This window comes from Salmo salar, chromosome ssa20, assembly GCF_905237065.1.
Source record: "Salmo salar chromosome ssa20, Ssal_v3.1, whole genome shotgun sequence".
NCBI classification, from domain to species: domain Eukaryota; kingdom Metazoa; phylum Chordata; class Actinopteri; order Salmoniformes; family Salmonidae; genus Salmo; species Salmo salar.
Genome location: NC_059461.1, coordinates 16,129,359 through 16,143,676, shown reverse-complemented (window position 1 = coordinate 16,143,676; position 14,318 = coordinate 16,129,359). Strand labels below are relative to the sequence as shown.

Sequence of the window (14,318 nt, the reverse complement as noted above, 5' to 3'; positions counted from 1 at the left end):
TGCCCCTTCATTGTATTGAGTTATTGCTTCAGGGAGTTGAGTTATGAAATTGGGTTATGGGGTTGCACTAAAGTGTTCCAAAATACTACGACAATGACTCAAGCTCACTATTTGGCAATCGGCAGAAAAAAATACATTTCACACAGTGAACGATCCTATAACGTCAGGTAACGTTTCGATTGAGTCCTGATTGAGTCCAATGGTTTGCCGCTAACATTAGCATGACAACGTCCCTGACATATTTTTAAATGTCGCTGGAAAACAGTATTTGATAAACATTAGTAGAAGGACATGCTGTAATGGTTCTAAGAACATTTGGGAAAATTATCCAATTATGTTTGTTTTTTTACATTTCTAGAATGTGTTAACTAAACGTTTATGGAGAAATCGTTATAGCCATGTGATGGGAACATCCCTAGGGACATCCATGGGAACCTTGGTTAAAAACGTGTCAACATTATCAAAATGTCACAACTAAAGTTTTGGAAAGGGACAGGCAACCAGAATTTGTTACCAGAATAGAGTTGGGTTGTAGTGGTATTTGTGCTTGCTCACACATGGGGTAGTGTTAGGTCATAGCATTGAGTTGAGGGATAACATGGTCAGAATGGGGTTGGAGTTTAAGCTAGATTCCTTAATTGAAACAATAACAAAGCGGTACCCCGCCTCTGTTTTGCTAGTCTCCTAACCTGCCACGTTAACCTGCTGTGTAAATTCTCCTAACCTGCTACGTTAACCTGCTGTGTAAATTCTCCTAACCTGCTACGAAAAAGTCACTTCCGGTTGTAGTTGTACACCCTCTAGTCAGAACCCAAATTCTTAGATACAAGACTGACCATCTATGATATCACAATTAAAGTGTTGACCATGTTTTGAGGCAATACAGTTTTGGTTAAAATGTGCATTGTTTAAAAAAGTAAAAGAGTAAAAACAAGCTTATATGTTGTGTTCTGATGGGGTATGACAGTTGAACTAAGCTCATGGGGCATTTACAGTGCATTCTGAAAGTATTTTCCACATTTTGTTACATTACAGCATTATTCTAAAATGTGTTAAATAAAAATAAATCTTCATCACTCGACACACAATACCGCATAATGACAAAGTGAACACAGGTTTTTAGAAATGTTTGCAAATGTATAAAATATAAAAAGCAGAAATACCTTATTTACATAAGTATTCAGACCCTTTGCTATGAGACTCGAAATTTAGCTCAGGTGCGTCCTGTTTCCATTGACCATCCTTCAGATGTTTCTACACCTTGACGGGAGTCCACCTGTGGTAAATTCAATTGATTGGACATGATTTGGAAAGGCACACACCTGTCTGTATAACGTCCCACAGTTGAGAGTGCATGTCAGAGCAAAAACCAAGCCATGAGGTCGAACGAATTATCCATAGAGCTCCGAGACAGTATTGTGTCGAGGCACAGATCTGGGGAAGGGTACCGCATCATTGAAGGATCCCAAAAACACAGTGGCCTCCATCATTCTTAAATGGAAGAAGTTTTGAACCACCAAGACTCTTCCTAGAGCTGGCCGACCGGCCAAACTGAGCAATCGGGGAGAAGGGCCTTGGTCAGGGAGGTGACCAAGAACCCGATGGTCACTCTGATAGAGCTCCAGAGTTCCTCTGTGGCGATAAGAGAACCTTCCAGAAGGACAACCATCTGCAGCACTCCACCAATCAGGCCTTCATGGTAGCGTGGCCAGACGGAAGCTACTCCTCAGTAAAAGGCACATGACAGCCCGTTTGGAATTTGCCAAAAGGCACCTAAAGGCTTTCAGACCATGAGAAACAAGATTCTCTGATTTGAGATTAAACTTTAAACTCGTCAAGTCTGAAGGAAACCTGACACCATCCTGACGGTGAAGCATGGTGGTGGCAGCATCATGCTGTGAGGATGTTTTTCAGCGGCAGGGACTGGGAGACTAGTCAGGATCGAGGGAAAGATGAATGGAGCAAAGTACAGAGAGATTCTTAATGAAAACCTGCTCCAGAGCGCCCAAAACCTCAGACTGGAGCGAAGGTTCACCTTCCATCAGGACAACGACACTAAGCACACAGCCAAGACAAAGCAGGAGTGGCTCCGGGACAAGTCTCTCAATGTCCTTGAGTGGCCAAGCCAGAGCCCGGACTTGAACTCGATCTAACATCTCTGGAGAGACCTGAAAATAGCTGTGCAGCGACGTCCCCATCCAACCTGACAGAGCTTGAGAGGATCTGCAGAGAAGAATAGGTGAAACTCCCAAAATACAGGTGTGCTAAGCTTGTAGCGTCATACCCAAGAAGACTCTGTAATCACTGCCAAAGATGTTTCAACAAAGTTCTGAGTAAAAGGTCTGAATACTTACATAAATGTAATATTTTCGTTTGCAAACATTTTTAAAAACCTGTTTTTGTTTTGTCATTATGGGGTATTGTATGTAGATTGATGAGGGAAAAAAATATTTAATACATTTTAGAATAAAGCTGTAACGTACATTTTTTTGGAAAAAGTCAAGGGGTCTGAATACTTTCTGAATGCACTGTATATAAGTTATATTCTTTTTACATTTTCTTCAAAAAATCAGAGGGTAAACATCATTCATTTATAAGTCCAAAAATAGATGTAGCAACTAAGGATTCTAGCTTTAATGTCTGGTTGTTTCAATGGATGGACATGCTTACTGGATAATTCTAGGATATGTCTGTCATTTGACTTGCATACTGTATACCCCCTCTTGTCGCTTCATTTCTCGCTCTGTTCTCTTTTTATATTTTCTGTTGGTCTTCCAGATGCTTTTCAACATTATGTGACAAGTCCAAAGTCCTTCTGAGTTTGTACCATGATGTGGCACTGTGTAAAGCCACTGGCCACCTCAACTAGAACTCTACTCTGGTTGACACATGATTGACCCTGACTTGACCCCTGGCACTTGGTGACAGCTCTTTCTTCTGACAGCTCTTCTTCTTCGGGCGAGTCAGGGGACGAGGATTCTCTGTCGGAGGGGGAGATGGCTTCTCTGAAGGAGGAGGTGGAGGAGAAGAAGAAGCTGATAGCCACTCTCAGGAACAAACCGTGGCGCATGAAGAGGAGGCTCAAACTCCTCAAGTAAACAAAATGGACGCATTTCACATGACATGTGCATTCCTCTGCCAATTTCCCATTGGCTGATTGCCTTCATGACCCATAGGGACTTGCTCTTGCTGTGCTGTTTTTCTCTTTCCTATAATACTTTACACATTCCTGAAGGTTTATACCGTCACTTGGCACACAATTGTAATTGTCACATGTGCCATGAAATGCTTACTTACAAGCCCTAAATCAACAATGCAGTTTTAAGAAAAATAAGTGTTAAGAAGTCTTTTGGACCTAGACTTGGCGCTCTTTGAGAAATTTCAGGGCCTTTCTCTGACACTGCCTGGTATAGAGGTCCTGGATGGCAGGAAGCTTGGCCCCAGTGATGTTCTGGGCCGGACGCAATACCCTCTGTAGTGCCTTGCAGACGGAGGCCGAGCAGTTGCCATACCAGGCAATGATGCAACCAGTCAGGATACTCTCAATGGTGCAGCTGTAGAACGTTTTGAGGATCTCAGGACCCATGCCAAATCTTTTCAGTTTCCTGAGGGGGAAAAGGCTTTCTCGTGCCCTCTTCACAACTGTCTTGGTGTGTTTGGACCATGACAGTTTGTTGGTGATGTGGACACCAAGGAACTTGAAGCTCTCAACCTGCTCCACTACAGCCCCGTCGATGAGAATGGGGGTGTGCTCGGTCCTCCTTTTTCTGTAGTCCACAATCATCTCCTTTGTCTTGATCATGTTGAGGGAGAGGTTGCTGTCCTGGCACCACACGGCCAGGTCGCTGACCTCCTCCCTATAGGCTGTCTCATCATTGTCAGTGATCAGGCCTACCACTGTTTTGTCATCGGCAAACTTAATGATGGTGTTGGAGTTGTGTCTGGCCATGCAGTCCTGAGTGAACAGGGAGTACAGCAGAGGACTGAGCACGCAGCCCTGAGGGGCCCCCGTGTTGAGGATCAGCATGGCAGATGTGTTGTTACCTACCCTTACCACCTGGGGGCGGCCCGTCAGGAAGTCCAGGATCCAGTTGAAGAGGGAGGTGTTTAGTCCCAAGGTCCTTAGCTTAGTGATGAGCTTTGAGGGCATTCTCACATAGGCGTTCCTTTTGTCCAGGTGGGAAAGGGCAGTGTTGAGTGCAAAAGAGATTGCATCATCTGTGGATCTGTTGGGGCGGTATGCAAATTGGAGTGGGTCTAGGATTTCTGGGATAATGGTGTTGATGTGAGCCATGACCAGCCTTTCAAAGCACTTCATGGCTACAGACGTGAGTACTACGGGTCGGTAGTCATTTAGGCAGGTTACCTAATTGTTCTTGGGCACAGGGACTATGGTGGTCTGCTTGAAATATGTTGGTATTACAGACTTAGTCAAGGACAGGTTGAAAATGTCAGTGAAGACACTTGCCAGTTGGTCAGCGCATGCTCGAGGTACACGTCCCGGTAAAACCATCTGGCCCTGCTGCCTTCCTAATGTTGACCTGTTTAAAGGTCTTACTCACATCAGCTATGGAGAGCGTGATCACACAGTCGTCCGGAACAGCTGATGCTCTTATGCATGTTTCAGTATTACTTCCCTCGAAGCGAGCATAGAAGTAATTTAGCTTGTCTGGTAGGCTCGTGTCACTGGGCAGCTCTTGGCTGTGCTTCCCTTTGTAGCCTGTTATAGTTTGCAAGCCCTGCCACATCCGACGAGCGTCGGAGCCAGTGTGGTACGATTCAATCTTAGTACTGTATTGACACTTTGCCTGTTTGATGTCATTGCGGGATTTCTTATAAGCTTCCGGATTAGAGTCCCGCTCCTTGAAAGTGGCAGCTCTACCCTTTAGCTCAGTGCGGATGTTGCCTGTAATCCATGGCTTCTGGTTGGTATATGTACGTACAGTCACTGTGGGGATGACATCATCAAAGCACTTATTGATGAGGCCAGTGACTGATGTGGTGTACTCCTCAATGCCATCGGAAGAATCACGAAACATATTCCTGTCTGTGTTAGCAAAACAGTCCTGTAGCTTAGCATCTGCTTCATCTGACCACTTTTTTATTGACCAGTCACTGGTGCTTTAGTTTTTGCTTGTAAACAGTAATCAGCAAGATAGAATAATGGTCAGATTTGCCAAATGTCGGGTGAGGGAGAGCTTTGTTCGCATCTCTGTGTGTGGAGTAAAGGTGGTCTAAGTTTTTTCCCCCTCTGGTTGCACATTCAACATTCTGGTAGAAATTAGGTAAAACGGATGCAAGTTTCCCTGGATTAAAGTCCCCGGCCACTAGGAGCGCCGCCTCTGGATGAGCATTTTCCTGTTTGCTTATGGCCGTATACAGCTCATTGAGTGTTGTCTTAGTGCCATCCTCGGTTTGTGGTGGTAAATAGACAGCTAAGAAGAATATAGATGAAAACTCTCTTTGTAAATAGTGTGGTCTACAGCTTATCATGAGATACTCTACCTCAGGGGAGCAAAACCTCGAGACTTCCTTAGATTTCGTGCACCAGCTTTTGTTTACAAATATACATAGACCCTCACCCCTTGTCTTACCAGAGGCAACTGTTCTATCCTGCCGAAAATGTTTTAAAGCCGCCAACTGTATGTTATTTAGGTTCTCGTTCAGCCACGACTCAGTGAAGCATAAGATATTACAGTTTTGAATGTCCCACTGGTAAGATATACGTGCTTGTATCTCGTCTATTTTATTATCCAATGACTGTACGTTGGCTAATAGGATCGATGGTAAAGGCAGATTACCCACTCGTCATCAGATCCTTACAAGGCACCCAGACCTACGTCCCCGATATCTCTGTCTCTTTCTCCTGCGAATGATGGGGATGAGGGCCTTGTCGGGTGTCTGGAGTAAATCTTTTGCGTCAGACTCGTTAAGGAAAAAAATGTATTATTCCAGTATGGGGTGAGTAATCGCTGTCCTGATATCAAGAAGCTCTTTTCTATCATAAGAGATGGTGGCAGAAACATTATGTACAAAATAAGTTACAATAACGCAAGAAAACACACACAATAGCACAATTGGTTAGGGGATCGTAAAACGACAGCCATCTCCTCCGACGCCATTATTCCACGTTGTTTCAACGTAATTTTATTGAAATGACGTGGAAACAACTTTGATTCAACCAGTGTGTTATTTATCATCTTATTTGTGATATATATGTTTTTGTTTAATTTAATTTAAGCATAATTGTTTCTGATGCTACATTGCCTGATACATTTTCCTATTATTTGAGTGAGTGTGAAATCCTTTAAACTACTTTGTGGAACGACAAAGTAGTTACATTGTCCATCACCTTTTGAACTATTTAGGAGTTTCGTGAATTGGCTTTGCTGATTGATGTTCTTTGAATTGTTGTTTTTTTAGACAGTTTCTCACTTGTATCTCCACCAACGTGAGTGTGTCTCCACTGACCAGTATTAACCTATCATTCACTCTTAAAAGGGTTCTACCCAGAACCATTTAAAGTTCTTCAGTTTGTCCCAGTAGCAGATCCCTTTTATGGTTCCAGGTAGATCCTTTTAACTTAACACAAAACCCTTTTAGAACCTTTTTTTTGTTTCTAACAGTGTTGGGTTACATTTAAAACAAACAAGGCCTGCTGGATTTGTGCCCTCTGGGACCTGTGTTGAAGAAACACTGTATTCCAGCCAGGGTTGTGAGCTGGCAGTCACTTACAGGTCAGGACACAAGCACTGTACAGTATTAAGACAGATGAGACGCCTTGACTTTTTCATGAGCTCAACACTGTCTAATATGCATGCAGTTGTAGCTGCCTGTAGCTTGCCAATTCCCTCTCATCACTGGTCTTTCCAGGTTGATAATCTTTCATCACATGGCCTCCTCCACATTTCCCTGACTAGCAATTTACAGTCTTGATTGATGGATTGGTTGTTTTCTCATCTACTTAATTTAATCATGACTAATTCATGATTGGGGCGGCAGGTAGCCTAGTGGTTAGAGCGTTGGAATAGTAACTGAAAGGTTGCAAGATTGAATCCCTGAGCTGACAAGGTAGAAATCTGTTGTTCTGCCCCTGAACAAGGCAGTTAACCCACTGTTCCTAGGCCGTCATTGAAAATAAGATTTTTTTCTTAAGTGACTTGCCTAGTTAAATAAAGGTAAATAAAATTCACCTGTTATAAATTTGAAAAGTTGATTCATTGGTTGGTGGTTGTTCAAGCCAATGATTGATATGTTTTTTTTGTTGGTTGACGGGTCATCCTTTTTTATGGGTTGGAATTGTAGGGAATGCCAGGCGTTTGTGGAGAAGTTTGAGGGGGCTCTGGGAAAGGGCAAAGGGAGGAAGCTCTATGCCTACAAAGTCATGATGGCTAAGGTAACTTTTCATGACCATAATATCATTAGCAGAATGTTTGTTGCCCTCATCAGTTACAACCTGATATGTTAGTCAGGAACTATACTTCTGTGATAAACGTATCTTTTCAAATATTCTCTCATAACCTTTTTATTTCCTCAGAAAATGATCAAGTTCAACCGTGACTTTGACAATTTCAAAACAGCCTGTATTCCGTGGGAAAGAAAGATAAAAGAGGTTGAGAGTGTGTACCGTTATTTAAAGCTACTTGAGTTACTATCTTGCTCATGTCAGGTAGTTTTATCTATTCATCATGTAACTTTTGGGGTTTGACCTCTAACCTTCAGGTCACTTTGGGTCATCTGTGGCTTCCTACTTCATCTTCTTGCGGTGGATGTACGGTCTAAACCTGGTCCTGTTTGCGTTCATGTTTGGTCTTGTGGTTCTCCCAGAGGTGAGCAGCTTTTTACCTTAAGCGCAGAGTCCATTGTTTTGCAATACTGTTGTAGTATATTTGGTCAGTATATGGAGAGATATCGAAGGAGGACTCACTGTCTCATTCTCCCAATCCCCACTTCCCTCTCTTTTTGTTTCTCTTTTCCTACTGTCCGGAGGTGATGATGGGTCTTCCGTATGGGTCTATTCCCAGAAAAACTGTTCCCAGAGCAGAGCAGGACAGAGCCATGGACATCTCTGTCCTCCTTGATTTTGGTGTGAGGATCTTGGAGTGACTTACTACTTCCTTTGGAGTGACACACTTCCTTCCAAGCAATTGCCTTGTGATGTCACATTTAGAAACCTTGTTTAGACTTAAACTACTTCAGGTTCAGGTTTACTTGACATGATTATAGCTATGAAAAAACATACATAAAATGTGATGTCATACAGTACTTTTAAGACATAAGGTGTCATACATGTTCATGAATAACTGCATGATAATGCACTGTACTTGCAGGCTTTAAGTTGTGTTACACATTTTCAGTAAGAATATATGCCATTTAGCAGACACTTTTATCCAATGCAACTTACAGTCATGCGGCATACATTTTACATAGTGGGGGTCCTGGGAATCAAACCCACTACCCTGGCGTAACAAGCACCATGTTATACCAACTGAGCTACAATGGACCATGTCAGGGTAACTGCAAAGCAAACCAAGCACATAGCAAACCTGCCCAGTCTTAATGTTAATTGCTATCTTGTCTCTGTGCCAGTAACATCGACTGACAACAGGCAGCAGTGAAAAGTAAGTCGAGGAAGTTGTCCAAATGAACGCAACTCTGTATTTGACTCTTTTCTGATGGACCCTTGATAAGTTATTCAGTGGGATGGTTTTGCAGGCAGTTTGGTTGGTTGGGTTCTCCCTGTATTTCAGATCTCTGTCGGCTGGTAATGACAGAGGTATTGCTGATTAGAATATTAAACACAATCTTATGCCCTGCAGTTGATGAAAGGAATCCAGTCATATCCACCACACAATAGGTCCTGCTAACTATACATAGACCACTGTATCGCCATCTGATCCTGCCATTCTTTGATTGGGTTTGTCATATGCTATGTGCTTGGTTTGCTGGTGTGTAATGTGTTTGGCAGGACTGGCCCTAGGCATAAGAACCTGTTACTATCATTTTGCATCTACATCAGCTTTCTTTGAGATGGATTGCTTTCATACATCCATAATAATTTTTGTTAATTTCAACAGGGTTACTGCAAGTACTCTATTCTCTTCTATGGTTTCTATAATGACGAGCGCACCATCGGAATCCTCCAGTTCAGACTGCCTCTCTCCTACCTACTAGTTGGTGTAGGCATCTTCGGCTACAGCCTGATGGTGGTCATTAGAACGTGGGTAAAACACACACACACACACACACACACACACACACACACACACACACACACACACACACACACACACACACACACACACACACACACACACACACACACACACACACACACACACAACATACATACGTGCACACAGTAAATACTAATCCACATTCACACCCCGTATCTAAAATATTGATGCTAACAACCCTCTCACTGCCAGCTCACTCCCTCCGCATTTTTCCAGTCAGCACTTGGATTCGAACAGCAACACTCCAGTTACTTGCCCACATCTCTAAAATCCCCCCCTCCCAGTACAGTGTATGTCACATCCATCTTCTGTGTTCCTCAGGATGGCTCGTAACTCGGATGAGGGAGGAGACGGTGGGGATGACGGACAGTTCACCTTCGCATTTAAGATGTTCACCAGCTGGGATTACCTCATTGGCAACCCAGAGACAGCCGACAACAAGTATGCCTCCATCACCACCAGCTTTAAGGTAAACACAGCAGAAGCTAATTCTTATCCATAGCTAGTAGGCCTACCTTCTACTATCTTGACCCTGTTGTTTATGACATAGGACGATTCCACACCAGGACAGCCTGGAAATATTTTGGCTATCTCACATTGTTATAATTCTCACATAGAAACTTAATTGGGAGGAAGGATCTTAGATACCTTTTTTTTTGGGGGGGGGCATTTTAAGTCCTTTTTAGACCTATATATGCCTCCTGTAAGACCATATGATCCGTACATGACACAGACAACACCTTTGTGTCATTATACTCCTTATAGTGTGCTTTAACATATGGAGTATGTCAACATTCTGAAAAAATTAATGTATGACCCATTTTATACATAGAAATGGACATTTATGTAACTAACCAATCACAGCCCTCCTTTAGGATTGCACATTCAGCAAATCACTAGCAGAAGAAGTTCCATTTGAATACATTTTCCCATACACTGTGTTGGTGGTGCTGATAAAATGTATTATAACTTCAAAATAAGCAGAGAGCCCACTCTGGAAATGTGATGTACTTGTAGAGTATATTGTTCCAAACAATGTCTTAAAATTAACAAAATCAAAAAGGCTACTTTTGAGATTAATATTAATAGTTTAAACTTTGAATAAAGGAATGTGTAATGTGTCTGTGTGTAGCTGGTGTAGATGAGTCAGGCGCAGGACAGCAGATATGAGTAATGTACGCAATTTTACTCAACAATAATCACAATACACGTCAAATAAATCCAAGGCCACAATAACGGACCGCAATACAATAAACAATCACTCAGGCAGCCTCTCGTTTTAACAATAAATTATCAAGGTCACCCCCTCTCCTAGGGAGGGTGACATGTTCGATGCCAATATAACGCAGAGACGAAATCGAGTGGTTTGCTTCCATAAAGTGGCCTTGACCTTGATCATTTATTGTTAAAACGAGAGGCTGCCTGGATCTTTAATTTCAAGACCCTTGCTCCCTTCGGTCTCAATGTAGACTTTGATTTGAAGCCATTCTTGTGATTTTTGTGACTTTGCCATTGTAATTGTTTGTAAGCTTGTGTAGTCTAAAATGTATCTATGCTATCCATTTGTTCTTTTGTATGCCATTTTTATATTTCAGAGTTAACCAATGATATTAGGCCACATTTGGCCATGATTACAGACACCTGTGTGTCTTCTGACACTATATAAATGAGTCATCTTGCAGTGTTTGTGATGATACCCTGATGAAGACAGCTTGGCTGTCGAAACGTTGGATATTACATTTTTTGCATCTGAGCTCCTAGAGTGTGCGGCTCTCCCTTATTTTCAAGTTACTCTCTCCACCTGCCTATTACTCTCGGGGTGAAAACCTGAGGTGAGGCTGACCGAGACCCCCAGACGTTCCATGAACGCCCTCCAGACCTGAGGGCGTGAACTGGGGACCCCGATCAGAGACTATGTCCTCAGGCACCCCGTAGTGCTGGAAGACGTGAGTGAACAGGGCCTCCGCAGTCTGTAGGGCCGTAGGGAGACCGGGCAAAGGGAGGAGACGGCAGGACTTAGAAAACCGATCCACAACGACCAGGATCGTGGTGTTGCCCTGTGAGCGAGGAAGATCCGTCAGGAAGTCCACCGACAGGTGCGACCACGGCCGTTGTGGAACGGGCAGGGGTTGTAACTTCCCTCTGGGCAGGTGCCTGGGAGCCTTGCACTGGGCGCACACCGAGCAGGAGGAAACATAAATCCTCACGTCCTTGGCCAAGGTGGACCACCAGTACTTCCCACTAAGACAGCGCACTGTCCGACCGATGCCAGGATGACCAGAGGAGGGTGACGTGTGGGCCCAATAGATCAACTGGTCGCGGACAGCAGACGGAACGTACAGACGCCCAGCCGGACACTGGAGAGGAGTGGGCTCTGTACGTAACGCCGGCTCGATGTCCGCGTCCAGCTCCCACACTAGGCCGGGAGTATGGGAGAGTGATCCATGGACCGCTCCTCTGTGTCATACATCCGGGACAGTGCATCTGCCTTAGCGTTCTGGGAACCTGGTCGGTAGGACAGGGTGAACACAAAACGGGTAAAAAACATGGCCCACCTTGCCTGGCGAGGGTTCAGTCTCCTCGCCGCCCGGATGTACTCCAGATTGCGGTGGTCAGTCAAGATGAGAAAAGGGTGTCTCGCCCCCTCAAGCCAATGTCTCCACGTCTTCAGAGCCTTGACAACAGCCAACAACTCCCAGTCCCCCACATCATAGTTTTGCTCCGCTGGGCTGAGCTTCTTCGAAAATAAGGCACAGGGGCGGAGCTTCGGTGGCGTACCCGAGTGCTGAAAGAGCACGGCTCCTATCCCAGCCTCGGACGCATCCACCTCAACTATGAACGCGAAAGAGGGATCCGGATGAGCCAGCACGGGAGCCGAGGTAAACAGAGCCTTCAGGTGACCAAAATCCCTGTCAGCCTCAGCCGACCACTGCAGTCGCACCGGTCCCCCCTTCAGCAGTGAGGTAATGGGAGCTGCTACCTGACCAAAGCCCTGGATAAACCTCCGGTAGTAGTTGGCAAACCCTAGGAACCGCTGCACTTCCTTTACCGTGGTGGGAGTCGGCCAATTACGCACGGCTGAAATGCGGTCACTCTCCATCTCCACCCCTGACGTGGAAATGCGGTACCCTAGGAAGGAGACAGACTGTTGGAAGAACAGACATTTCTCAGCCTTGATGTACAGGTCATGCTCCAACAGTCAACCAAGCACCCTGTGCACCAGGGACACATGCTCGGTGCGTGTAGCGGAGTATATCAGAATGTCATCGATATACACCACTACACCCTGGCCGTGCAGGTCCCGGGAAATCTCATCAACAAAGGCCTGGAAGACTGATGGAGCATTCATCAACCCGTACAGCATCACGAGGTACTCATAGTGCCCTGAGGTGGTAGTAAATTCCGTCTTCCACTCATCCCCCTCCCGGATACGCACCAGGTTGTAAGCGCTCCTGAGATCCAATTTTGTGAACAAGCGTGCCCCGTGCATTGACTCGATCGCACTGGCGATGAGAGGCAGCGGGTGGCTGTACCTCACCGTGATCTGATTGATACCCCAATAGTCAATACACGGGCGCAGACCTCCATCCTTCTTCTTCACAAAAAAGAAACTCGAGGAGGCAGGTGAAGTGGAGGGCCGAATGTATCCTTGCCCCAGGGATTCGGAGACATATGTTTCCATAGCCGCCGTCTCCTCCTGTGACAGAGGATACACGTGACTCCTGGGAAGTGCTGCGTCTACCAGGAGATTTATCGCACAATCCCCCCGTCGATGGGGTGGTAATTGAGTCGCCTTCTTCTTACAGAAGGCGAGAGCCAAATCAGCATATTCTGAGGGGATGCGCACGGTGGAGACCTGGTCTGGACTTTCCACCGTAGTCGCACCGATGGAAACCCCTACACACCTCCCTGAGCACTTTCGTGACCACCCCTTGAGAGCCCTCTGTTGCCACGAAATAGTGGGGTCATGACAGGCCAACCAGGGTAGGCCCAGCACCATGGGAAACGCAGGAGAATCAATAAGGAAGAGACTGATTCTCTCCTTGTGACCCTCCTGCGTAACCATGTCTAGTGGAGCAGTGGCCTCCCTAATCAGCCCTGACCCTAATGGTCGACTATCTAGGGCGTGCACAGGGAAGGGCATATCCACAGGAACAAATGGGATCCCTAAACTATGGGCAAATGAACAGTCAGTAAAATTCCCAGCTACGCCTGAATCGACGAGCGCCTTATGCTGGGAATGTGGGGAAAACTCAGGAAATGTAATAAACACATACATGTGAGCAACAGGGGGCTCTGGGTGAGCCTGGTGCCGACTCACCTGGGGTGACACGATAGTGCCCTGCCTGCTGCCTCGACTCCCTGAGGAACCCCCCCAGCACCGACCAGCAGTGCTGCCCGAAAGAGGCGGGTGAACTCTGCGTAATGGTCCAACCGCGTCTCCCTCATTCCATACGGCGTTGGCCCATTCCAGGGCTTTGCCTGAGAGGCAGGAGACAAGGGCGGACACGTTCTCATGTCCCGAAGGAGCCTGGTGGACGGTCGCCAGGTAGAGTTCCAGCTGGAGTAGGAACCCCTGGCATTCGGCAGCCGTCCCATCATACTCCCTCGGGAGCGCGAGCCGAATTCCGCTGGGACCGGGTGAAGGAGGGGTGGACAGTGGGGCCTGCTGTAGTGGGGCTGGTGGAGGCGTTGGAAGACCTCCTTCTCTCTCCCATCTATCCATCGTCTGCAGCACGTGATCCCTGGCGGTGCCCAGACGTTGCAACATGGTCGCGTGCTGCTGGACGTGCTCCTCGACCGCCAAAGGGGGGGCGTCAGCTCCTGCTGACTCCATTTCTGGTGAGTGATTCTGTAATGAGTCTGTGTGTAGCTGGTGTAGATGAGTCAGGCGCAGGACAGCAGATATGAGTAATGTATGCAATTTTACTCAACAATAATCACAATACACGTCAAATAAATCCAAGGCCACAATAACGGACCGCAATACAATAAACAATCACTCACAAATAAGCATGGGGGAACAGAGGGTTAAATAATGAACAAGTAATTGGGGAATTGAAACCAGGTGTGTAAGACAAG

At 45.7% G+C, this 14,318-nt stretch overlaps 1 protein-coding gene across 1 annotated transcript in view; it reads left to right on the top strand.

The window, feature by feature from the left end:
• LOC106580227 (transmembrane channel-like protein 2-B) overlaps positions 1–14,318 on the top strand; it is a 33,673-nt gene that overhangs the window by 863 nt on the left and 18,492 nt on the right. The window contains exons 3-9 of the mRNA XM_014161052.2: positions 2,945–3,094; positions 7,306–7,396; positions 7,538–7,619; positions 7,723–7,829; positions 7,990–8,088; positions 9,078–9,220; positions 9,558–9,705. Of these exons, the coding sequence (XP_014016527.1) occupies positions 2,945–3,094; positions 7,306–7,396; positions 7,538–7,619; positions 7,723–7,829; positions 7,990–8,088; positions 9,078–9,220; positions 9,558–9,705 (820 nt within the window). The remainder of the gene's footprint in view (positions 1–2,944; positions 3,095–7,305; positions 7,397–7,537; positions 7,620–7,722; positions 7,830–7,989; positions 8,089–9,077; positions 9,221–9,557; positions 9,706–14,318) is intronic.